This window comes from Oncorhynchus keta, chromosome 20 (genome assembly GCF_023373465.1).
Source record: "Oncorhynchus keta strain PuntledgeMale-10-30-2019 chromosome 20, Oket_V2, whole genome shotgun sequence".
Lineage (NCBI taxonomy): Eukaryota > Metazoa > Chordata > Actinopteri > Salmoniformes > Salmonidae > Oncorhynchus > Oncorhynchus keta.
This window is the reverse complement of record NC_068440.1, coordinates 29,435,704-29,463,097: the sequence shown is the minus strand read 5'-3', so window position 1 is coordinate 29,463,097 and position 27,394 is coordinate 29,435,704. Positions and strand designations below refer to the sequence as shown.

Genomic DNA, 27,394 nt, shown 5'->3' with positions numbered 1-27,394 from the left:
CCTCTGGGAAAGCAAATGAATAATTCAGAGGCTTTCTAATCAATAAAAGATGCCAAGAGACCTGGATGCTGGCTGCCAAGCCTCCCTACCCTCTCCTCCCCTAACCTGGCATGGAGGCAGCATGGGCTGTGTCCCATTGGGCCCTGACCAAAGTAGTGCACTGCATAGGGAACAGGCTGCCATTTGGAACACAAATGGTCTATTTCAGCCTGCAGTGTAACTAGACGCTGGCCAGCCAGGCCCAGGCAGCTGCCATGACACAGCAGAGATAGGTTTCGCATGACATCACTACGGCTTCCATGGCATCTGACGTCCGCCATGATGGAATTCAGAGGCAGGTTGTGAATTGGTATATGACAGTCAGGGAGTAGAAGGAGCTGCTAACATGATCAGGGTCACGGTGAATAGCCCTGTTGAAACTTGCCCTCACTTTTATTTGATGTGAACTAATGGTGTGGCTGTTGAGCAAGTTGAGGAGACTAAATTACTTGGCATTACTTTAGATTGTAAATTGCCATGGTCAAAACATATAGATTCAATGGGGAGACGTCTGTCTGTAATAAAGACATGCTCTGCTTTTTTAACACCACACCAAAAAAGCAAGTTCAGAAGGCTCTGGTTTTGTCTAATTTTGATTATCGTCGTGGGGTCCAGTGCTGCAAGGAAAGACCAAGTTAAGCTGCAGCTGACCCAGAACAGAGTGGCATGTCTTGCTATTCATTGTAGTCAGAGGGCTGATATAAATACTATGCATGCCAGTCTCTCTTGGTTAAGAGTTGAGGAGAGAATGATTGCATCACTTCTTTTAATAAGAAACATTAATGTTTTGAAAATTCCTAATTGTTTGCATAGTCAATTTACACACAGCTCTGACACACACAATTACCCCACCAAACATACCACCAAGGTTCTTTTCACAGTTCCCAAATCCAGAACAAATTCAATAAAGAGTACAGTATTATATAGAGCCGTTATTGCATGGAACTCCGTTCCATCTCATATTACTCAAATAAACAGCAAACCTGGTTTAAAAAAACAGATAAAGCAACACCTCGTGGCACAACGCCTCTCCCCTATTTGACCTAGATGGTTTGTGTGTATGTATTGATATGTAGGCTACGTGTGCCTTTAAAAAAAATGTATGTAGGTCTGTCCTTGAGCTGTTGTTGTTTATTAATGTTCTGTTCTATGTGATTGTTTCATGTTTTGTGTTGACCCCAGGAAGCTTTTGCTACAGCTAATGGGGATCCTAATAAAATAACAAATACCAAACTAGCTATAACCATTGATTATATCAGTGCAGAATGATCCCCAGCCTTGTGATTTTGGAGGCGATGATGATGGTGGTGGTAATGATGATAGTACTGGTGGTTGTGGTGATGATCATGGTGGTGGTAATGATGATAGTACTGGTGGTTGTGGTGATGATGATGATGATGATGTGTCGGTGGTGGCTGTGGTGATGATGATGGTGTCGGTGGTGGTTGTGGTGATGATGATGATTATGATAGTAGTGGTGGTGGTGATGATGATGGTGTCGGTGGTGGTTGTTGTGGTGTTGATGATGTTGGTGGTGGTTGTGGCGATGATGAGGGTGAGGGTGTCGGTGGGGGTTGTGGTGGTGATGATGATGATGATGGTGGTGGTGGTGGTGTCGGTGGTGGATGTGGTGATGATGATAGTAGTGGTGGTGCTGATGATGATTATAGTAGTGGTGGTGGTTGTGGTGATGATGACAATGGTAGTGGGGGTGGTGATTGTTGTGGTGATAATGATGATGGCGTCGGTGGTGGTTGTGGTGATGATGATGAGGGTAGTGGTGGTGGTGATGATGACAACAAGCTTTTAGAATTTGATTGTCCACCCAGCACTATGGAGAAACTAGGCTATAGTGCTTTCTCCCTTGAGTCATGGGCAAGTCCATTGTTAGCCTGCCTACACAACATTAGACTTCAATTAGACATTCCATATTTAGGTGTCTGGGGCTCCCATTACTGCTTCTCAAGACCGGGCAGTGGGGCAGGGAAAGATTGGTGTCACCAACTGGTACTTTGCCAGTGGTCCACTTAATCCACTGTTTTCTCAGGTTCACCAATGTTACTTAATTTGGAAGTCCCGGAAACTCAAGAGTTAGCTGCGCGGTTGACTGACAGGGAGGCTGGGTACAGGGAGGCTGGGTACAGCGGAATACCCAGGGACAAATCTTGCCGGGATATTACAAAAGCGAAAGAAAACATTACGCCAGGATTTGATAGGGACTAGTCGAAGGTAAATATGTCACTTTGTTGGTTAGTTTGTTTTCAACCGACTGTAATGTTTTTGACGAGATGGGAACGGGAGGGAGGTGGTGCAGGGAGGTGGGGGCCAGGGCGGTACGTTTGTAGCTGGCTCAGCCTCATTGAAACGCGTGCGGTTATTCTATTCGCTGTGTTGGCAGGAGAAAAGAAGACACCGATAACCACAAAGGTCTGAACAATCGCCCTTTTCATATTCTTTGTGTGCGGTCTGTGTGTCTTGTGTTTGTGTTTTTTTATGGCTAGTTACATCATTGCGTATTCGCGGCGTTTCAGTGTTTTCCAGAAAACCGGCGAGGCGTCAAATGGGCTACCGTTACTGTTAAGACTATAATAATTTCTAACTTTATTTCATAAATGTATGTCGATGTCATTGCAATTGGTGTATGTGATGACAACGGTAGCCTATACAATGTAGCATGCCAATGACGCAGGATGAAACTGGAAAGATGACATGTCAACATAGTAGTATTATTATTATGGTGTAATGTGTGGCGCCGAGTCCATAATCGCTTTTAGTATGCCTATGTGATGCTAATGTCATACCTACTTTCTATGTGATGTGAGGACACATAAACACACCATACTATACTTCCCACACAGAATCAGTGCACCTGTGTCACACCAACCTTGAATGAACCTTTTCGGGAACACAATGAATGTTGACACAGTTTAATGCTGTCCAAAACAGTATGAGCTTCACAAAGATTGATGTCTAGAAATATTATTTCACTGATTGACCATTTTTCAATTCTCACATGTACTATTCTATTCATAAGCCCTATAACTATACGAGTTTCCAGATCTCCAGGTAGAAGGCCCATCATCATGTCTAAGAAATAGATGGTCCTTATCCCAGAGACCTTTGGGGCCTATCAAGCACCAACCATAGAACCTTCAGACTTAGAATAGATGACAGTATATCCACTCACTTGAAGCAGGGGCCCAATATAGCTCTGAGATCAGATATGCAGGGGATAGAGTTATGAGACCCCATGGGGATCTGGAAGTAAAATGCCATTCTCATTTCAGTAGAATAATAACAGATCCCCAATGTCTGCTTTCACAGCTGTTGGGTCTAAATCCCTCCCCATTGGTCAGACAATTGTTAGGTGCTTTGTTTGCTATGAAAACAATATTCCTTACAGTGCCTCCAGTATATAATTCTATAAATCTCTAACCTCAGGGTTGCGGGTTCAAATCCTGTGCTGGCTCTCCTCCCTCAATCACTGTATACAAATAACTTATTTATATAGCTGGAGTCCAACAGCGAAAGAGCATGTCATTCCCCATGCAATTTCGATCGCCATGGATTCTTTGGCCAACTCACAGTGGTGAAGAAATGCTAATCAAGTCATACTGTGCCAGATTCTAGCTGTTGCTTTCACTCAATTTTCAATTTGAATGTTTTCAACATATCTTCCAGGGAAAACTAATTATGAATAGGGCTTGGGAAAATAGTGTCAGACTGTACTCTGTTCAATAGCATGTTGCAAGGCTTGTCAAATGTTTTTATTTAAAACAAAGCACATCTTGCTATTTTGGAATAAATAGGATTTTAATTTGATCACCATGTTGTTGCAAGTGCAAACTTGTGGTGTATTTAAGCGTTTAAAAAAAGTATACCTTAATTTGCTCTAACAATAAACGTGTCAACCCCTAAACAAATATCCATAATTCACATTTCCTGTTGCTGAAGGATTATTTTCCTGATGTGAGAAAATGGTCAAATTAAGAGCTTACATCTGTACACTCTTTGATCAGTGGTATGAATGCCAGTGAGCACTGGTCTAAGATCAGCTTTCCCTACATTTGACCTTATCTCACCCATTGGAACACAAGCACAAAAACGGACTCAAGATCAGTACTTAGAACACCTCCACCTATCAGTCATTACCCTACACAGTCCATATATATACACAGTTGAAGTCGGAAGTTTACATACACCTTAGCTAAATACATTTAAACTCAGGTTCACAATTCCTGACATTTAATCTTAGTAAAAATTCCCTGTCTAGGTCAGTTAAGATCCACACTTTATTTTAAGAATGTGAAATGTCAGAATAATAGGAGAGAGAGTGATTTATTTCAGCTTTTATTTCTTTCATCACATTCCCAGTGGGTCAGAAGTTTACATGCACCCAATTAGTATTTGGTAGCATTGCCTTCAAATTGTTTAACTTGGGTCAAACGTTTTGGGTATGCTTCCACAAGCTTCCCACAATAAGTTGGGTGAATTTTGGCCCATATCTCCTGAGAGCTGGTATAACTGAGTCAGGTTTGTAGGCCTCCTTGCTCGCACACGCTTTTTCAGTTCTACCCACAAATTTTCTACAGGATTGAAGTCAGGGCTTTGTGATGGCCACTCCAATACCTTGACTTTGATGTCCTTAAGCCATTTTGCCACAACTTTGGAAGTTTGCTTCGGGTCATTGTCCATTTGGAAGACCCATTTGTGACAAAGCTTTAACTTCCTGTGCTTCACATTTGGGATGGTGTTTTTTGGCTTGCAAGCCTCCCCCTTTTTCCTCCAAACATAACAATGGTCATTATGGCCAAACAGTTCAGACCAGAGGACATTTCTCCAAAAAGTATGATCTTTGTCCCCATGTGCAGTTGCAAACCAGTCTGGCATTTTTATGGCGGTTTTGGAGCAGTGGCTTCTTCCTTGCTGAGCGGCCTTTCAGGTTATGTTGATATAGGACTCGTTTTACTGTGGATATAGATACATTTGTACCTGTTTCCTCCAGCATCTTCACAAGGTCCTTTGCTGTTGTTCTGGGATTGATTTGCACTTTTCTCACCAAAGTACATTCATCTCTAGGAGACAGAATGTGTCTCCTTCCTGAGCGGTATGACGCCTGCGTGGTCCCATGGTATTTATACTTGCGTACCATTGTTTGTACAGATGAACATGGTACCTTCAGGTGTTTGGAAATTGCTCCCAAGGATGAACCAGACTTGTGGAGGTCTCCAATTTTTTTTCTGAGGTCTTGGCTGATTTCTTTTGATTTTCCCATGATGTCAAGCAAAGAGCACTGAGTTTAAAGGTAGGCCTTGAAATACATCCACAGATACACGTCCAATTGACTCAAACAATGTCAATTAGCCTATCAGAAGCTTATAAAGGCATGACATCATTCTCTGACATTTTCCAAGCTGTTTAAAGGCACAGTCAACTTAGTGTATGTACACCTCTGACTCACTGGAATTGTGATACAGTGAATGATAAGTGAAATAATCTGTCTGTAAACAATTTTTGGAAAAACACTTGTGTCATGCACAAAGTAGATGTCCTAACCGACTTGCCAAAACTATAGTTTGTTAACAAGAAATGTGTGGAGTGTTTTAATGACTCCAACCTAAGTGTATGTAAACTTCCGACTTCAACTGTATATTTTAAGGAGTCACTTTGATGAAGGTACATTGGCATAAGATATTTGTTTTTTAACAAATATATATAGTTATATATATATATAACTATATATATATATATATATATATATATATATATATATATATATTTGTTAAAAAACGAATGTGTCCCCCTTTGCTGCTATAACAACAGATTATTTCATATATATATATATATATATCTTTCAATTTACACAGTCTTCCAAGGGTGTCTGAATATCTCTCAAACATCCAGTTTGAAGACCTCAAACCAAATCTTAAACAGACTCTTTTGGGCCGTGTACTGTCTGGCAGCCCACATAAATATACAGTGAAGCCCATGTTAGACATTTGGCACTGCTGGGAGAATTCTCTAGTGTAATTAACAGATTACGCCCAGGCTGCACCTCCCATCCACCACCAATGAGTTCGTGAACTCACAGGACTGCCGGTTTGAGTCCTGCTGCAGGCTACAGCTCACTGATGGGGCGGCAGCGTAGCCTAGTGGTTAGAGCGTTGGACTAGTAACTGAAAGGTTGCAAGTTCAAATCTCCAAGCTGACAATACAGGTGTATAAAATCAAGCGCACAAATCTGTCATTCTGCCCTTGAATAAGGCCTGAATAAGGCACTGTTCCTAGGCCATCATTGAAAATAAGAATTTGTTCTTAACTGACTTTCCTAGATAAATAAAGGTCAAATTTAAAAAACTGATGAATGCTAGGTCCTACTGTAGCAGATGTCCTAATATTTCTTAATTCCTTTCTTTTACTTTTAAATATGTGTGTATCGTTGTGTATTAGATATTACTGTACTGTTGGAGCTAGGACCGCAAGCATTTTGCTTTTTGCACAAGAGCATCTGCTCAACATGTATGTGATCAATACGATTTGATTTGATTTTAGCTAGTAGGAAGGCCGAGGCATTGGTCTAAAACCCTGTTCTGCTTCTTATTTAAGTACCGGTGAGGGATGTTAATATGTTGACGTGCAGGTGATGCCGGGAGACACAGCACAGCTCCGTCTTTGCTCATCTGGACTGAACTTGACTGTCCTGTGACAAGTGTAGAAGTGTGAGTGTTTGTGTGTCTGTCATTCTGTTGTGTGTGCATTGACCACAAACTCTTTTGACTCATCACATACACTGCTGCTACTATTTATTATCTATCCTGTTGCCTAGTCAGTCACTTTATCCTATATGTACATACACTATATAAACAAAAGTGTGTGAGCCACACCTGTTGCTGACAGGTGTATAAAATCGAGCACACAGCCATGCAATCTCCATAGACAAACATTGGCAGTAGAATGGCCTTACTGAAGTGCTCAGTGACTTTTAACGTGGCACCATCATAGGATGCCACCTTTCCAAACAGTAAGTTTGTCAAATATCTGCCCTGCTAGAGCTGCCCCGGTCAACTGTAAGTGCTGTTATTGTGAAGTGGAAACATCTAGGAGCAACAACGCTCAGCCATGAAGTAGTAGGCCACACAAGCTCAAGGGACCGCCAAGTGCTGAAGCGCATAAAAATCATCTGTCCTCGGTTGCAACACTCACACAAGCCTAAGTTTACCATGCGCAATGCCAAGCGTTGCCTGGAGTGGTGGAAAGACTATGGAGCAGTGGAAACGCATTCTCTGGAGTGATGAATCACGCGTCACCATCTGGCAGTCCGACGGACAAATTGGGGTTTGGCGTGATCCAGGAGAACGCTACTTGCCCCAATCCATAGTGCCAACTGTAAATTTTGGTGGAGGAGGAATAATGGTCTGGGGCTGTTTTTCATGGTTCGGCCTAGGCCCCTTAGTTCCAGTGAAGGAAAAGCTTAACGCTACAGCATAGAATGACATTCTAGACGATTCTGTGCTCCCAACTTTGTGACAACAGTTTGGGGATGGGCCTTTCCTGTTTCAGCCTGACAATGTCCCAGTGCACAAAGCGAGGTCCATACAGAAATGGTTTGTCGAGATCGGTGTGGAAGAACTTGACTGGCCTGCAAAGAGCACTGACCTCAACCCCACCGAAAACCTTTGGGATGAATTGGAATGATGACTGCGAGCCAGGCCTAATCTCAATCAATGCCCGACCTCACTAATGCTCTTTTGGCTGAATGGAGCATATCACCGCAGGAATGTTCCAAAATCTAGTGGAAAGCCTTCCCTGAAGAGTGGAGGCTGTTATAGCAGCAAAGGGGAGAACAACTCCATATTAATGCCCATGATCTTGGAATGAGACTATCAGGTGTCCACATACCTTTGGTCATGTGGTGTATCTACATGTGGTGTATCTACCTCAATTACCTCATACCCCTGCACATCAACACTGTACTGGTACCTTGTGTATACAGCCAAGTTATCATCAATTCAGTACTGGTGCCTCGAGTATACAGCCAAGTTATCATCAATTCAGTACTGGTGCCTCGTGTGTATATAGCCAAGTTATCATCAACTCTGTACTGGTGCCTCGTGTATACAGCCAAGTTATCATCAACTCTGTACTGGTGCCTCGTGTGTATATAGCCAAGTTATCATCAACTCTGTACTGGTGCCTCGTGTATACAGCCAAGTTATCATCAACTCTGTACTGGTGCCTCGTGTGTATATAGCCAAGTTATCATCAACTCTGTACTGGTGCCTCGTGTGTATATAGCCAAGTTATCATCAACTCTGTACTGGTGCCTCGTGTGTATATAGCCAAGTTATCATCAACTCTGTACTGGTGCCTCGTGTGTATATAGCCAAGTTATCATCAACTCTGTACTGGTGCCTCGTGTGTATATAGCCAAGTTATCATCAACTCTGTACTGGTGCCTCGTGTGTATATAGCCAAGTTATCATCAACTCTGTACTGGTGCCTCGTGTGTGTATATAGCTCTGTACTGTTATCATCAACTCTGTACTGGTGCCTCGTGTGTATATAGCCAAGTTATCATCAACTCTGTACTGGTGCCTCGTGTGTATATAGCCAAGTTATCATCAACTCTGTACTGGTGCCTCGTGTGTATATATAGCCAACTCTGTTATCATCAACTCTGTACTGGTGCCTCGTGTGTATATAGCCAAGTTATCATCAACTCTGTACTGGTGCCTCGTGTGTATATAGCCAAGTTATCATCAACTCTGTACTGGTGCCTCGTGTGTATATAGCCAAGTTATCATCAACTCTGTACTGGTGCCTCGTGTGTATATAGCCAAGTTATCATCAACTCTGTACTGGTGCCTCGTGTGTATATAGCCAAGTTATCATCAACTCTGTACTGGTGCCTCGTGTGTATATAGCCAAGTTATCATCAACTCTGTACTGGTGCCTCGTGTGTATATAGCCAAGTTATCATCAACTCTGTACTGGTGCCTCGTGTGTATATAGCCAAGTTATCATCAACTCAGTACTGGTGCCTCGTGTGTATATAGCCCTCGTGTGTAAGTTATCATCAACTCAGTACTGGTGCCTCGTGTGTATATAGCCAAGTTATCATCAACTCTGTACTGGTGCCTCGTGTGTATATAGCCAAGTTATCATCAACTCAGTACTGGTGCCTCGTGTGTATATAGCCAAGTTATCATCAACTCTGTACTGGTGCCTCGTGTGTATATAGCCAAGTTATCATCAACTCTGTACTGGTGCCTCGTGTGTATATAGCCAAGTTATCATCAACTCTGTACTGGTGCCTCGTGTGTATATAGCCAAGTTATCATCAACTCTGTACTGGTGCCTCGTGTGTATATAGCCAAGTTATCATCAACTCAGTACTGGTGCCTCGTGTGTATATAGCCAAGTTATCATCAACTCTGTACTGGTGCCTCGTGTGTATATAGCCAAGTTATCATCAACTCAGTACTGGTGCCTCGTGTGTGTATATAGCCAAGTTATCATCAACTCTGTACTGGTGCCTTGTGTGTATATAGCCAAGTTATCATCAACTCTGTACTGGTGCCTCGTGTGTATATAGCCAAGTTATCATCAACTCTGTACTGGTGCCTCGTGTGTATATAGCCAAGTTATCATCAACTCTGTACTGGTGCCTCGTGTGTATATAGCCAAGTTATCATCAACTCTGTACTGGTGCCTCGTGTGTATATAGCCAAGTTATCATCAACTCTGTACTGGTGCCTCGTGTGTATACAGCCAAGTTATCATCAACTCTGTACTGGTGCCTCGTGTGTATATAGCCAAGTTATCATCAACTCTGTACTGGTGCCTCGTGTGTATATAGCCAAGTTATCGTTACTCATTGTGTAGTTATTCTTTGTGTTATTCTTTTTCTATTATTTCTATTATTTTTCTCTCTGCATTGTTGGGAAGGGCCCATAAGTAAGCATTTCACTGTTAGTCCACCCCTCTTGTTTATGAAGCATGTGATAAATAACATTTGGATTTGAAATGTGTGTATTTGCAATTGTCTTTGTTCATGTGCTCGTGTATGTGTCCTTCCATTCGTGTTCCTGTGTGTCTGTGTGTGTGTTAGAAGGGCTAATAATCCAGTCTGTGTGACAGTGACATCACTGGTGCAGATCCCTGCATGGGGATAAATTCGTACCGCACAGTCAGGCGAATGGCCTGGCCAGTGAGGTCAATCTCCACTGATAACAACCAGATCAGGTGACCAATTTGATAATGTTTCTCCTCGATCAAGAGAGGGAAGAACTTCTATGAGTCCCAAATGGCACCCTATCCCCAGACCCCTGTATAGTGCACTACTTTTGAGCAGTTCTGGTCAAAAATAGTGAACTATATACATCTAGCATAGACCCCACTACGGCAGGCTACACACAAATGAAACTATTAAAAGCTGTGTGTGCTGTTATATTCTGTTTATTTCAGCCTCACTGCTTTACGTAATAGGTTGAGAACACTTTAAATGCACTCTTCTTTCCTTATATCCTTCTTTCCTTCTAACCTTCCTTGATCACTGGTGTTTGAAGCCTGAATGAATGAAAGTAGAGAAGGAAATGAAAGATGAAGTAATGTGTACCGTAGTTTTTACTTCCCCTGTTCATCCAGATAACTGATACAGCGGAGAAGTAAATTGGACAGGGCTGGCTGAACATTTCTATCAAGTCACAGATCCATCTTCTACACTTGGCCTCCTGTCAATCTCCCTCTACCTTATCTTTGTCTGTGTCCCAAATGGTTCCCTACTACCTGTATAATGCACTACTTTTGACCAGGTTACCATTTAGGACACGGCTCGTATCTTTGTAATGTACACAATGTTCAGATAGATGGCTCCATCCTTAGAATAAAGTAAACCCTTACCCTAGCTCTCCACTAAAACCTGACACCAAACACTCTTCTGTATCTGTACAAATCATATGTATCTGTGAGCATTATATCATTCTGATGAATAATGACGTGGATGGAGTCAACTGCACTAGAAATAGCTTTTGATGTATTCAATCTATTACATAAAGCTGTGAGGCTGAAATAGACAGAACAGAACAGCACACACAGCTTTTAATACTTTCCTTTGTGTGTAGCCTATTGTAGTGGGGTCGATGCCTGATTTATAACATCTTGAGTCTTGGAGAATGAAAAGTTTGGAATAAAACACCTCGAGTGGAATGGGATTCTCATTTCTTCAGAAGTCTGTGAAATAAAATTCAGACAGTATATATTTACTCTGTACTGTCACCTTTGTGACTTAGTTTGTTGACCCCTCTAACAGATACCTTTGCGCTGCCTTTGTTCCTGTCCCTGAATAATCTAATAGCTAGTGACATTCCAGTAGATGGAGCAGCATCCAGCTGAAGGTGTGGCTCTGTGGCTGGGGGCCTGACAACTGAACTGACCCTCCTTCAGACCTGGGTGCAAATTCTATTCCAAATCTTTCAAATACTTTTGAGAGTTTGTTGCTCTAGCCTGCCTGGAGTACCGGATAGGTGGAGTTTACAGGCTACTATTATATTGGTTCATTAACTCAGGCATACTCAATCAACAGGAATCAGCCATGACCCATGTCATGATCAGTGGTGTAAAGTACTTAAGTAAAAATACTCTAAAGTATGACTATGTAGTTTTTGGGGTATCTGTACTTTACTATTTATATTTTGGACAACTTTTACTTTTACTTCACTACATTCCTAAATAAAATAATGTACTTTTTACTCCATACATTTCCCCTGACACCCAAAAGTACTCGTTACATTTTGAATGCTTAGCAGGACAGGAAAATGGTCCAAGTCAAGCACTTATCAAGAGAAAATCCCTGGTCATCCCTACTGCCTCTGACCTGGCAGACTCACTAATGCTTAAAAAAAAATATATATATATATTTTTGTAATTATAACTTTCTTATATTTCTTTATTTGAAACAAAGATATATTTATTTTTTAGGGGGTGGCTTGTTTGTAATTTATGTCTTGAGTGTTGGAGAGTACATCTGTCAATTTAAAAAAACAAGAAAATTGTGTCGTCTGGTTTGCTTAATATAAGGAATTTGAAATGAAGTTTTTTACAACTTTTACCCAAGTATGACAATTGGGTAAGTTTTCCACCATTGGTCATGATACACCTATGGTATGGTGTGCATGATGTGATATGATTGATGGGTAGCAGAATTTGAAGTCCAAGATAAACTCTGACTGCATCCCAAATGGTTCTCAATTTATTTCCTTTATAAGGATCATTGACAGGACCAGGCCTGGCTACAGCTCCAGTGCTGAATTTATCAAGGATCATTGACAGGACCAGGCCTGGCTACAGCTCCAGTGCTGAATTTATCAAAGATCATTGACAGGACCAGGCCTGGCTACAGCTCCAGTGCTGAATTTATCAAGGCTCATTGACAGGACCAACATCAACAAGGCAAAGGAGCTGATCGTGCACTACAGGAAACGGAGAGCCAAGCATGCCCCATTCACATCGACGGGCTGTAGTATAGCAGGTCGAAAGCTTTAAGTTCCTCGATGTCCACATCACTAAGGATCTATCATGGTTCAAACACACCAACACAGTCGTGAAGAGGGCACGACAACGCCTCATCCCCAGCAGGTGGCTGAAAAGATTAGTCATGGGCCCTCAGATCCTCAAAGTTCTACAGCTGCACCATTGACTGGCTGCATCACCGCTTGGTATGTCAACTGCTTGGTATCCGACCGCAAGGTGCTACAGAAGGTAGTGCGTAAGGCCCAGTACATCACTGGGGCCAAGCTCCCTGCCATCCAGCACCTCTATACCAGGTGGTGTTAGAGGAAGGCCCTAAAAATAGTAAAAAGCTCCAGCGACCCAAGTCATAGACTGTTTTCTCTGCTACTACACGGCAAGCCGATACACCAAGTCTGGAACCAACAGGACCCAGTACAGCTTCTAACCCCGAGCCATAAGACTGCTAAATAGTTAGTTAGTTAAATAGTCCAGGTAGCTATTTGGTTATTTGCATTGACCCTTTTTGTACTAACTTTTTTGACTCATCACATACGCTGCTTTAACTGTTTTTAGTATCTATTCTCTTGCCTAGTCACTTTATTCCTAGTTATATATACATATCTACCTCAATTTCCACGTACCCCTGCATATCAACTCGGTACTGATACCCCATGTACACTACCGGTCAACAGTTTTAGAACACCTACTCATTCAAGGGTATTTCTTTATTTTTACTATTTTCTACATTGTAGAATAATAGTGAAGACATCAAAACTATGAAATAACACATTGAATCATGTAGTAACCAAAAAAGTGTATAAAATATATTTTATATTTGAGATTCTTCAAATAGCCACCTTTTGCCTTGTTGACAGCTTCGCACACTCTTTGTATTCTCTCAACCAGCTTCACCTGGAATGCTTATCCAACAGTCTTGAAGGAGTTTCCACATATGATGAGCACTTGTTGGCTGCATTTCCTTCACTCTGCGGTCCGACTCATCCTAAATCATCTCAATTGGGTTGAGGTTGGGGGATTGTGGAGGCCAGGTTGTCTGATGCAGCACTCCATCACTCTCCTTATTGGTCAAATAGCCCTTACACAGCCTGGAGGTGTGTTGTGTCATTGTCCTGTTGAAAAACAAGTGATGGGATGGTGTATCGCTGCAGAATGCTGTGGTAGCCATGCTGGTTAAGTGTGCCTTGAATTTTAAATAAATCACAGACAGTATCATCAGAGCCACCCCCACACACACACACCGTAACACCTCCTCCTCCATGCTTTGCGGTGGGAAATACACATGCAGAGGTCATCCGTTCACCCACACCTCGTCTCACAAAGACACGATGGTTGGAACCAAAAATCTCAAATTTGGACTCCAGACCAAAGGACAGATTTCCACTGGTCTCTTCTTCTTATTGCTGTCCTTTAGTAGTGGTGTTAGTGGTATCTTTGCAGCAATTTGACCATGAAGGCCTGATTCACACAGTCTCCTCTGAACAGTTGATGTTGAGATGTGTCTCTTACTTGAACTCTGTGAAGCATTTATTTGGGCTGCAATTTATGAGGCTGGTAACTCGAATGAACTTATCCTCTGCAGCAGAGATACCTCCTCCTACCATTCCTGTGGCGGTCCTCATGAGAGCCAATTTCATCCTAGTGCTTGATGGTTTTTGTGACTGCACTTGAAGAAACTTTCAAAGTTCTTGAAATTTTGCGTATTGACTGACCTTCATGTCTTAAAGTAATGGACTGTTTCTCTGATTATTTGACCTGTTCTTGACAAAATATAGACTTGGACTTTTACCAAATAGGGTTATCTTCTGTATACCACCCCTACCTTGTCACAACACAACGGATTGGCTCAAACACATTAAGAAGGAAAGAAATTCCACAAATGTACTTTTAACAAGGCACACCTGTTTAATTGAAAAGCATTCCAGGTGATTACCTCCATGAAGCTGGTTGAGAGAATGCCAAGACTGTGCAAAGCTGGCATCAAGGTGGCTATTTTGAAGGATCTCAAATATAACATATTTTGACTTGTTTATCAATGTTTTGGTTACTACATTATTCTATATGTGTTATTTCATAGTTTTGTCTCCACTATTATTCTGCAATATAGAAAATAGTAAAAATAAAGAAAAACCCTTGAATGAGTAGGTGTTCTAAACCGTTTGACCGGTAGTGTATATAGCCATGTTATCGTTACTCATTGTGTATTTATTATTATTTTATTAATTTGTGTTTTACTTTTCTATTATTTCTATTTTTCTCTCTGCATTGTTGGGAAGGGCCAATAAGTAAGCATTTCACTGTTGTTCTAAACCTGGTGTTTACGAAGCAAATGGCAAATAAAATGTTGTTGATTTGAAGACCTGTCTACAGGCCCAATGATGGACATATTAAACGCTCTTTGACAGGATCAGCCATGGTTACAGCCCCAGGCTCTTTGACAGAACCAGCCATGGTTACAGCCCCAGGCTCTTTGACAGAACCAGCCATGGTTACAGCCCCAGGCTCTTTGACAGGATCAGCCATGGTTACAGCCCCAGGCTCTTTGATTGGACCAGCCATGGTTACAGCCCCAGGCTCTTTGACAGGATCAGCCATGGTTACAGCCCCAGGCTCTTTGATTGGACCAGCCATGGTTACAGCCCCAGGCTCTTTGACAGGATCAGCCATGGTTACAGCCCCAGGCTCTTTGACAGGATCAGCCATGGTTACAGCCCCAGGCTCTTTGATTGGACCAGCCATGGTTACAGCCCCAGGCTCTTTGACAGGATCAGCCATGGTTACAGCCCCAGGCTCTTTGACAGAACCAGCCATGGTTACAGCCCCAGGCTCTTTGACAGGATCAGCCATGGTTACAGCCCCAGGCTCTTTGATTGGACCAGCCATGGTTACAGCCCCAGGCTCTTTGACAGGATCAGCCATGGTTACAGCCCCAGGCTCTTTGACAGAACCAGCCATGGTTACAGCCCCAGGCTCTTTGACAGAACCAGCCATGGTTACAGCCCCAGGCTCGTTGACAGAACCAGCCATGGCTACATCCCCAGGCTCTTTGACAGAACCAGCCATGGTTACAGCCCCAGGCTCTTTGACAGGATCAGCCATGGTTACAGCCCCAGGCTCTTTGACAGAACCAGCCATGATTACAGCCCCAGGCTCTTTGACAGAACCAGCCATGGTTACAGCCCCAGGCTCTTTGACAGGATCAGCCATGGTTACAGCCCCAGGCTCTTTGATTGGACCAGCCATGGTTACAGCCCCAGGCTCTTTGACAGGATCAGCTATGGTTACAGCCCCAGGCTCTTTGACAGAACCAGCCATGGTTACAGCCCCAGGCTCGTTGACAGAACCAGCCATGGCTACATCCCCAGGCTCTTTGACAGAACCAGCCATGGTTACAGCCCCAGGCTCTTTGACAGGATCAGCCATGGTTACAGCCCCAGGCTCTTTGACAGAACCAGCCATGATTACAGCCCCAGGCTCTTTGACAGAACCAGCCATGGTTACAGCCCCAGGCTCTTTGACAGGATCAGCCATGGTTACAGCCCCAGGCTCTTTGATTGGACCAGCCATGGTTACAACCCCAGGCTCTTTGACAGGATCAGCTATGGTTACAGCCCCAGGCTCTTTGATTGGACCAGCCATGGTTACAGCCCCAGGCTCTTTGATTGGACCAGCAATGGTTACAGCCCCAGGCTCTTTGACAGGATCAGCCATGGCTCTTTGATTGGACCAGCCATGGTTACAGCCCCAGGCTCTTTGACAGAATCAGCCATGGTTACAGCCCCAGGCTCTTTGATTGGACCAGCCATGGTTACAGCCCCAGGCTCTTTGACAGGATCAGCCATGGTTACAGCCCCAGGCTCTTTGACAGAACCAGCCATGATTACAGCCCCAGGCTCTTTGACAGGATCAGCCATGGTTACAGCCCCAGGCTCTTTGACAGGATCAGCCATGGTTACAGCCCCAGGCGCTTTGATTGGACCAGCCATGGTTACAGCCCCAGGCTCTTTGACAGGATCAGCCGTGGTTACAGCCCCAGGCTCTTTGACAGAATCAGCCATGGTTACAGCCCCAGGCTCTTTGATTGGACCAGCCATGGTTACAGCCCCAGGCTCTTTGACAGGATCAGCCATGGTTACAGCCCCAGGCTCTTTGACAGAACCAGCCATGATTACAGCCCCAGGCTCTTTGACAGGATCAGCCATGGTTACAGCCCCAGGCTCTTTGACAGGATCAGCCATGGTTACAGCCCCAGGCTCTTTGATTGGACCAGCCATAGTTACAGCTCCAGGCTCTTTGATTGGACCAGCCATGGTTACAGCCCCAGGCTCTTTGACTGGATCAGCCATGGTTACAGCCCCAGGCTCTTTGATTGGACCAGCCATGGTTACAGCCCCAGGCTCTTTGATTGGACCAGCCATGGTTACAGCCCCAGGCTCTTTGACAGGATCAGCCATGGTTACAGCCCCAGGCTCTTTGATTGGACCAGCTATGGTTACAGCCCCAGGCTCTTTGACAGGATCAGCCATGGTTACAGCCCCAGGCTCTTTGATTGGACCAGCCATGGTTACAGCCCCAGGCTCTTTGACAGGATCAGCAATGGTTACAGCCCCAGGCTCTTTGACAGAACCAGCCATGATTACAGCCCCAGGCTCTTTGACAGGATCAGCCATGGTTACAGCCCCAGGCTCTTTGACAGGATCAGCCATGGTTACAGCCCCAGGCTCTTTGATTGGACCAGCCATGGTTACAGCTCCAGGCTCTTTGATTGGACCAGCCATGGTTACAGCCCCAGGCTCTTTGACTGGATCAGCCATGGTTACAGCCCCAGGCTCTTTGATTGGACCAGCCATGGTTACAGCCCCAGGCTCTTTGATTGGACCAGCCATGGTTACAGCCCCAGGCTCTTTGACAGGATCAGCCATGGTTACAGCCCCAGGCTCTTTGATTGGACCAGCCATGGTTACAGCCCCAGGCTCTTTGACAGGATCAGCCATGGTTACAGCCCCAGGCTCTTTGATTGGACCAGCCATGGTTACAGCCCCAGGCTCTTTGACAGGATCAGCCATGGTTACAGCCCCAGGCTCTTTGATTGGACCAGCCATGGTTACAGCCCCAGACTCTTTGACAGAACCAGCCATGATTACAGCCCAAGGCTCTTTGACAGGATCAGCCATGCTTACAGCCCCAGGCTCTTTGACAGAACCAGCCATGATTACAGCCCCAGGCTCTTTGATTGGACCAGCCATGGTTACAGCTCCAGGCTCTTTGATTGGACCAGCCATGGTTACAGCCCCAGGCTCTTTGACTGGATCAGCCATGGTTACAGCCCCAGGCTCTTTGATTGGACCAGCCATGGTTACAGCCCCAGGCTCTTTGATTGGACCAGCCATGGTTACAGCCCCAGGCTCTTTGATTGGACCAGCCATGGTTACAGCCCCAGGCTCTTTGACAGGATCAGCCATGGTTACAGCCCCAGGCTCTTTGATTGGGCCAGCCATGGTTACAGCCCCAGGCTCTTTGACAGGATCAGCCATGCTTACAGCCCCAGGCTCTTTGACAAAACCAGCCATGATTACAGCCCCAGGCTCTTTGACAGGATCAGCCATGGTTACAGCCCTAGGCTCTTTGATTGGACCAGCCATGGTTACAGCCCCAGGCTCTTTGACAGGATCAGCCATGGCTACAGCCCCAGACTGACTTTCTCCACTTCCTTCTAGGGCCACCACCATGGAAAAATTAGTTCAGAGGCTGGAGCAAGCCTTGATTCGCTTAGAGCAGGTGTCCGTCAACATGCAGGTGTCCAATGGCATGGCCAACGGGGACTGTAACGGGATCAACGGAGGTGAGTAGTAGAATTCTCATGGTCCAGGTTACGACAGCGGTGTTTAGCATTGGCTAGTGAGGCAGAGTAACCAGGAGGTTCAATGTTTAAGGTTCTCGGTTCAACTGGGAACTACTTTTTGCAATGAACATTTATGAACATATAATACTGTATGTAAAAGTACAGTATAGTCATTGTTTTATCCTGCTTCTTCCTCTTCTCCACTCCTGTCCCTACAGGTCTGTCCCAGTGTATGGATGCCTTTGACCTGCTGCTGTTGGGGCCAGTGTCAGAGTACCTGAAGAATAGCAGAGCCATAGGAGACGATGTGGAGAACCATGTGAGTGGTCTGTCTGTACGTGCGTGCGTGTGTATTTGAGTGGTGTCTTGCAAAGGCTGCAAATGAGAAATGGCTCTGCGCCAATTAAGAGCACAAAGTCTCCTCCTCAATCCCCAAATCCCTCAAACGTTCTCACTTACACACACACACACTCACACACACCAGCTGTCTCAGACAGGGGGCTGTCCACAGCTGCTGTCTTGGTTAACACACTGGTGTTATGTTTGGGCTTTATCTGAAACTGTTAGTCTACAGTAAGTGAAACGAAGCAGTCCCTTTCCCTTTACTAGAATATGTGGACAACTACAAAATACCTGGGTGTCTGTCTAGACTGTAAACTCTCCTTCCAGACTCACATTAAGCGTCTCCAATCCAAAATTAAATCTAGAATCGGCTTCCTATTTCGCAACAAAGCCTCCTTCACTCATGTTGCCAAACATACCCCCGTAAAACGGACTATCCCACTAATCCTTGGCTTCGGCGATGTCATTTACAAAATAGCCTCCAACACTCTACTCAGCAAACTGGATGCAGTCTTTCACAGTGCCATCTGTTGTGTCACAAAAGCCCCATATACTACCCACCACTGAGACCTGTATGCTCTCGTTGGCTGGCCCTCACTACATATCCATTGCCAAACCCACTGGCTCCAGGTCATCTACAAGTTTTTGCTAGGTAAAGCTCCACCTTATCTCAGCTCACTGGTCACCATAGCAACAACCACCGGTAGCACGCACTCCAGCAGGTATATTTTACTGGTCATCCCCAAAGCCAACACTTCCTTTGGCCGCCTTTCCTTCCAATTCTCTGCTGCCAATGACTGGAACGAATTGCAAAAATCTCTAAGGCTGAGGCCTTGTATCTCTCTCTCTAAGTTTAATCTGTCAGAGCAGCTTACCGATCACTGTACCTGTACACAGCCAATGTGTAAATAGCACACCCTACCTCATCCCCATATTATTACTTACCCTCTTGCTCTTTTGCACCCCAGTGTCTCTACTTGCACATCATCATCTGCACATCTATCACTCCAGTATTAATGATAAATTATTTTGCCTCTATGGCCTATTTGTTAGCTACATCTCCCGACTCTTCTACATTTGCACACACTACATATATTTTTCTATTTTTCTTTTCTATTGTGTTATTGACTGCACGTTTGTTTATGTGTAACTCTGTGTTGTTGTTTTTGTCACAGTGCTTTGCTTTATCTTGGCCAGGTTGCAGTTGCAAATGAGAACTTGTTCTTAACTGGCCTGCCTGGTTAATAAAGGTGAAATAAAATAAAAAATAAAAAATAAAACGGACAGAAACTCAAAGTATGTGATATTTGTAACAGAGTAGGCGCTGAGAATACACCAAAAAAAGATCATTAGGATTTGAATTGAGTTGAGTTTTATTTAAGGTACTATGGCAGCTACGAGCTGAACAGCATTAGCACATACCATAGCACATACCAGCTACAAGCTGAACAGCATTAGCACATACCAGCTACAAGCTGAACAGCATTAGCACATACCATAGCACATACCAGCTACAAGCTGAACAGCATTAGCACATACCAGCTACAAGCTGAACAGCATTAGCACATACCAGCTACAAGCTGAACAGCATTAGCACATACCAGCTGCAAGCTGAACAGCATTAGCACATACCAGCTACAAGCTGAACAGCATTAGCACATACCAGCTACAAGCTGAACAGAATTAGCACATACCATAGCACATACCAGCTACAAGCTGAACAACATTAGCACATACCAGCTACAAGCTGAACAGCATTAGCACATACCATAGCACATACCAGCTACAAGCTGAACAGCATTAGCACATACCATAGCACATACCAGGAAACACAGTTAAACACAGTTAAATCAATAAACTGAGAGACAAGAACATCTAAAAGTAAAGAAAGGGAGTTGAAGGAAAGAACGGATCACCACAGAATGATATAAATAAATAAATATGAAACCAAGAAAGTCGCCTACCCTGTTCTCACAGGCTACTATTATACTCCTACTCTGTTCTTACAGGCTACTATTCTACTTCTACTCTGTTCTCACACTCTACTATTCTACTTCTACTCTGTTCTCACAGGCTACTATTCTACTTCTACTCTGTTCTCACAGGCTACTATTCTACTTCTACTCTGTTCTCACACTCTACTATTCTACTTCTACTCTGTTGATGATACTCATGATACTGTATATCAGGGTTCCACGGGTGATTTTATTTGCCCTCCCAAGTTTTCTGAGCAAAATGTTATTGTTGGACATAAAAGACTGTAAAAACACCATCAAATCTGTTTCAAAGTATATACCCACGTATAATAGAGACCCATGTGATCGAATCCAAATGTAAGCTAGGTTTAAAATATTATATATGTTCTTGTTGTGGTCAATTTGAAGTCTACAAATTATTTGTCATTATGTACCGGTCCCCTGACCATCCACTCAAGAAAAAATTGTCCCGCGGTGGAATCTAGTTGATGATCCCTGATGTATATGTTGTCACCCAGCCAACTCTAACATCACTAACATGTAATAGTAGTTTCTCTCTAACACAGTGAGATTCTCTCTAGATCTACCAGTGACCATAGGGATGGATGAATGTTGAGCACTTAGTGACCACCTCACTTCCCTGCCAGCTCTCTGTTATTGGGACTAGTTTTATATAAAAACATGGAGGATTCCTCTTGTTTTATCTCTCATAGGTCTGCCTGGCTTTGGGAGCTGAGCATTGTAGTCTAACTGTGTGGGGTCCAGCCCTTGGCCAGGGAAAACCACTGTAGAGAGCTGGGAAGAGGAAGAGTGATTTAAATGACAGTCTGTTTCCTGTTCCCTACAAAGCCAATGGCGGGAGTGTGTTTGAACTTTAACCCTGAGTTCCAATATTAAACCGCAACACAAGCACCTTTTCCTCCCTGATGTCAGGCCGTTTTCCACAAAGAGATGGGGCGTAGTTTGTGGCTAGTAATCATGTTGGCAACCACTTTGATGAATTCTCTTTTGACTCCCAAAATAGAGCACACATTTTTTTAAACCTTTATTCATACCAGGCACTGACAGGATGTCCAATTTGAAAAAAATTCCCTTTCTCAAGGGAGACATGATTCCCAATGGGAATGAAATAACTGAGTATGTGTTAAAGCAGAAGGAGAGAGAAATAGACCCAATCTGTGGTGAAAATGGGACTGGGGGATAGGGCGAGGATATTCCTTCACAGGTCTTTTCCCTCGTAAGACAACATTCACTGAATCTCCTTCTCCCATCACAGTGAAGGAGGGAAGAGGAGGAGGGGGTATTTGTGTTAGAGGTGGGGGGTTTTAATGTTAGGAAAGCTCCTTTTATGGGTTCCTCTGGAGGTCTTTTCCCAAACATGGTACATGCCTCATGGGACCTGACTAATGCAGAGTTTTATATCAGCATGATGCAGTGCAGGTTTCGTTAGAGAGGGAAATGTGGCTTATAATGCCCTCAGATTTGGCCTTTTAACCTTTTCCCGCTGTGCTTGACAGGCGGAGATGGTGAACAACGCTCTACAGCTTCAGAGAAGCTTCCTCAAAATGGCCACCACACACCAGGAGCCTGCTCAGGTAAGGATGATATGTGCAATGGCTTGGAGGACTGTTCTGAATGCAAATACTCAAATCAAATCAAATTTGATTCTTCACAAACACATGGTTAGCAGATGTTAATGCGAGTGTAGCGAAATGCTTGTGCTTCTAGTTCTGACAGTGCAGTAATATCTAACAAGTTATCTAGCAATTCCACAACAACTACCTTATAAACGCAATGTAAAGGGATGGAATAAGAATATGTACATATAAATATATGGATGAGCGATCGCTGAGCGGCATTGGCAAGATGCAATAGATGGTATAAAATACAGTATATACATATGATTATGTAAGATATGTAAACATTATTGAAGTGGCATTATTTAAAGTGACTAGTCATCCATTTATTAAAGTGGCAATGATTGAGTCTGTATGTAGACAGCAGCCTCTCTGTGTTGGTGATGGCTGTTTAACAGTAAAACGGCCTTCAGATAGAAGCTGTTTTTCAGTCTCTCGGTCTCAGCTTTGATGCATCTGTACTGACCTCGCCTTCTGGATGGTAGCGATGTGAACAGGCAGTGGCTCAGGTGGTTGTTGTCCTTGATGATCTTTTTGGCCTTCCTGTGACATTGGGTGGTGCAGGTGTCCTGGAGGGCAGGTAGTTTGCCCCTGCTGATATATTGTGTAGACCGCACCACCCTCTGGAGAGCCTTGCGGTTTATGGCGGTGCAGTTGCCGTACCAGGCGGTGATACAGCCCGACAAGGATGCTCTCAATTTTTGTGCATCTGTAAAGTTTGAGGGTTTTAGGTGACAAGCCAAATTTATTCAACCTCCTGACAGTGCAATAATATCTAACAAGTAATCTAACAATTCCCCAACAACTACCTAATACACACAAATCTAAAGGGGTGAATGAGAATATGTAAGTATATGGATGAGCAATGGCCGAGGGGCATAGGCAAGGTGCAATAGATGGTATAAAATACAGTATATACATGTGATATGAGTAATGTAAGATATGTCAACATTTATTAAAGTGGCAGTATTTAGAGTACATTGTATAAAGTGACTAGTGATCCATTTAATTAACCTCTTACTGCTACCCCCTACTTTTTTCAATTTCCGCCTGAAGACATACCCAAATCTAACTGCCTGTAGCTCAGGCCCAGGACCAAGGATATGCATATTCTTGGTTTCATTTGAAAGAAAACACCCTGAAGGTTGTGTAAATGTGAATTGAATTGTAGGAGAATATAACTCAATAGATCTGGTTTAGATAATACAATGAAAAAAACATATGTTTTTTCATTTTTATTGTTGTATCATCATCTTTAAAATGAACAAGTCAAAACAAACATTCAGATAGGATGATGGAGACAATTTCACTGAAAAACATAATAGGGCAACAGTACTTGTGCAAAGTTTCAGAATGATAACTTCCAAAATGAGTGTGCTACATGACATTTATCATGAAGTCAACCAGGTGTCCCACACAAGTAGCCCAAATGTACCCAAGTGGCCAAATTGGTGAAGTTATACATTTTGAATGGAATCATTTTGAATTTTGAATTCAACACCATGGTATCGCCCATTTCAGTATTGCCCATTTCAGTATCGGCCATTACAGTATCACTCATTTCAGTATTGCCCTTTTCAGTATCGGCCATTTCAGGAACACCTTTTCCAGAGTTCTAGTGGCAGACCTTTCCTCTCTGTGTTTCTCTGTGCTGCTGGGCCAGTGGGCAGCCATGCGGCTCCCCGGAGCTCTGTTCACATAGGATTACCCCTTTTAAAAAAGAACGCTAATACAACACATTCCCAATGCATTCATGTATGGGGAAGGGAGGGGGGGAAGGGGGGGGGTATGGAGAGGAAGAGGGGTTAACCTGTTATCATCCCGTCAGCCTTCAGTTTGTATTGAACAAGGCGGGAGCTCAGAGCTGTACAGGAAGTGATTAACTCCTATCTCGCAGGTCATTGGTCAAGTGTCAGTGAGAGCGAATTCACCAATTGTCTGATAAACAAACAAGGAAGAAGGGTTTAAATGGAGGGAGGGAAGGGAGAGTACGGGAATAAGAGATAGTGGAGGAAGACAGGAAAGAAGGGGAGGGGAGAGGAATGACATGTCCTGTATCTTTACTGTAGCCTGTAGAGCCTGTAGCCTGTAGAGCCTGTAGCCTGTAGAGCCTGTAGCCTGTAGAGACTGTAGCCTGTAGAGAGCCTGTAGCCTGTAGAGCCTGTAGCCTGTAGAGAGCATGTAGCCTGTAGAGACTGTCGCCTGTAGAGAGCCTGTAGCCTGTAGAGACTGTAGCCTGTAGAGAGCCTGTAGAGAGACTGTAGCCTGTTGAGAGCCTGTAGAGAGACTGTAGCCTGTAGAGACTGTAGCCTGTAGAGCCTGTAGCCTGTAGAGAGCATGTGGCCTGGAGAGAGCCTGTAGCCTGTAGAGAGCCTGTAGCCTGTAGAGAGCCTGTAGCCTGTAGAGAGCCTGTAGCCTGTAGAGAGCCGGTAGCCTGTAGAGAGCCGGTAGAGATCCTGTAGATAGACTGTAGCCTGTTGAGATGTTGGATGGGGCGTTCCTGCACAGTTATTTTTAGGTCTCTCCAGAGATGTTCGATGGGGTTCAAGTCCGGGCTTTGGCTGGGCCACTCAAGGACATTCAGAGACTTGTCCCGAAGCCACTCCTGCGTTGTCTTGGCTGTATGCTTAGGGTCGTTGTCCTGTTGGAAGGTGAACCTTCGCCTCAATCTGAGGTTCTGAGCGATCTGGAGCAGGTTTCCATCAAGGATCTCTCTCTGTAGTTTCCTCCGTTCATCTTTGCCTCGATCCTGACTCATCTCCCAGTCCCTGCCGCTGAAAAACATCCCCGCAGCATGATGCTGCCACCACCATGCTTTACCGTAGGGATGGTGCCAGACGTGACACGTGTCATTCAGGCCAACGAGTTCAATCTTGGTTTCATCAGAACAGATCATCTGGTTTCTCATGGTCTGAGAGTCCTTTTGGTGCCTTTTTGCAAACTCCAAGTGGGCTGTAATGGGCGTTTTACTGAGGAGTGGCTTCTGTCTGGCCACTCTACCATAAAGGCCTGATTGGTGGAGTGCTGCGGAGATGGAAGGCTGGAAGGTTCTCCCATCTCCACAGAGGAACTCTAGAGCTCTGTCAAAGTGACCATCAAGTTCTTGTTCACCTCCCTGACCAAGGTCCTTCTCCACCGATTGCTCAGTTTGGCCAGGCGGTCTTGGTGGTTCCAAACGTCATCCATTTAAGAATGATGGAGGCCACTGTGTTCTTGTGAACCTTCAATGCTGCAGACATATTTTGGTACCCTTCCCCAGATCTGTGCCTCGACACAATCCTGTCTCAGAGCTCTACGGACAATTCCTTCGACCTCGTGGCTTGGTTTTTGCTCTGACACTGTCAACTGTGGGACCTTATGTAGACAGGTGTGTGCCTTTCCAAATCATGTCAAATCAATTGAATTTTCCACAAGTGGACTCCAATCAAGTTGTAGAAACATCTCAAGGATGATCAATGGGAACAGGATGCACCTGAGTTCAATTTCGAGTCTCATAGCAAAGGGTCTGAATACTTATGTAAATAAGGTATTTCATTTTTTTATATAAATGTGCAAACATTTCTAAAAACCTGTTTTCACTTTGTCATTACGGGGTAGTGTGTGTAGATTGCTGAGAATAATGTTTTATTTAATCCATTTTAGAATAAGGCTGTAACGTAACAAAATGTTGAAAAAGTCAAGGGGTCAGAATAGTTTCTGAAGGCACAGTAGTTTGATAAGTAGTTTTATATTAACCTCAATCATGGCCTTTGTCTTCCATTTGGAGCAGCCTTTGGTGGAACAGGGATTGTGACCCTGTACATCTCTCCCATAGGGACCCCAGAGCCGCCGGTAAACCTCTGGCTTTGCTCTCCGCCGCTCCGGCCCGGAGTTGTGCTCTGTGGCTTTTTATGGGCATGTTCTATATTTGAGCTGCTCCTGCTCCTCTGTGTGTGTGTGTGTGTGTGTGTGTGTGTGTGTGTGTGTGTGTGTGTGTGTGTGTGTGTGTGTGTGTGTGTGTGTGTGTGTGTGTGTGTGTGTGTGTGTGTGTGTGTGTGTGTGTGTGTGTGTGTGTGTGTGTGCGCGTGTGTGTGTGTGAAGCTGGACTACACGTGAGGCTTTTCACTCTGTGTCTGTGTGTGTGTGTCTCACGCTATAGCTGTCTCGCCTCGACAGCCCTCTGCGCTGCTGTGAGGCTTTACACTGTAGAATCACACTGTTGGTTTCTCCTTGGTCACTTTCCACTGGGAGCTTTGATCTCATGTTTTGCATTATAGCTCATAGCCTGGTCATTTTAGCTCAGACCTGGCCAGTCAGTGAATATCAACATAGTGGACGCCAAGCCATGGTATCCGATAGTGTGCTTGTACGGTACAGATCAAATAACTTGATGCTGCTCTTTGTTAATTTTTTTCTCTTCTACTTTCTCTCTCCCTGTCTTTGTCTAACTCTCTCTACCATCTCTCTCCCCTGTCTTTCTGTCTAACTCTCTCTACTGTCTCTCTCCGTCTTTCTGTCTAACTCTCTCTACCATCTCTCTCCCTGTCTTTCTGTCTAACTCTCTCTACTGTCTCTCTCCATCTTTCTGTCTAACTCTCTCTACCATCTCTCTCTACTGTCTCTCTCCGTCTTTCTGTCTAACTCTCTCTCCCTGTCGTTCTGTCTAACTCTCTCTACTGTCTCTCTCCCTGTCTTTCTGTCTAACTCTCTCTACTGTCTCTCTCCGTCTTTCTGTCTAACTCTCTCTACCACCTCTCTCCCTGTCTTTCTGTCTAAATCTCTCTACTGTCTCTCTCCGTCTTTCTGTCTAACTCTCTCTCCCTGTCTTTCTGTCTAACTCTCTCTACTATCTCTCTCCCCGTCTTTCTGTCTAACTCTCTCTACCATCTCTCTCCCTGTCTTTCTGTCTAACTCTCTCTACTGTCTCTCTCACTGTCTTTCTGTCTAACTCTCTCTACCATCTCTCTCCCTGTCTTTCTGTCTAACTCTCTCTACCTGTCTTTCTGTCTAACTCTCTCTACCATCTCTCTCCCCGTCTTTCTGTCTAACTC

At 44.1% G+C, this 27,394-nt stretch overlaps 2 protein-coding genes across 5 annotated transcripts in view; one reads left to right on the top strand and one right to left on the bottom strand.

Moving 5' to 3' along the window:
* The first annotated feature begins 2,113 nt into the window (after positions 1–2,113).
* LOC118399614 (adenylyl cyclase-associated protein 2-like) overlaps positions 2,114–27,394 on the top strand; it is a 45,823-nt gene continuing 20,542 nt past the window's right edge. The window contains exons 1-4 of one of the 4 annotated variants that reach the window (XM_035795846.2): positions 2,114–2,268; positions 18,285–18,409; positions 18,628–18,728; positions 22,245–22,322. In XM_035795846.2, the coding sequence (XP_035651739.1) occupies positions 18,295–18,409; positions 18,628–18,728; positions 22,245–22,322 (294 nt within the window). In that variant the 5' untranslated portion in view covers positions 2,114–2,268; positions 18,285–18,294. Of the gene's footprint in view, positions 2,269–2,329; positions 2,467–18,284; positions 18,410–18,627; positions 18,729–22,244; positions 22,323–27,394 lie in introns of those variants that run through there. The other 3 variants (XM_035795845.2, XM_035795848.2, XM_035795847.2) reach the window with 3 other exon arrangements.
* Positions 16,245–18,245, bottom strand: LOC127910093 (collagen alpha-2(I) chain-like). Its single transcript, XM_052473149.1, has one exon. The coding sequence runs from the start codon at positions 18,243–18,245 to the stop codon at positions 16,245–16,247; it is 2,001 nt and encodes a 666-aa protein (XP_052329109.1).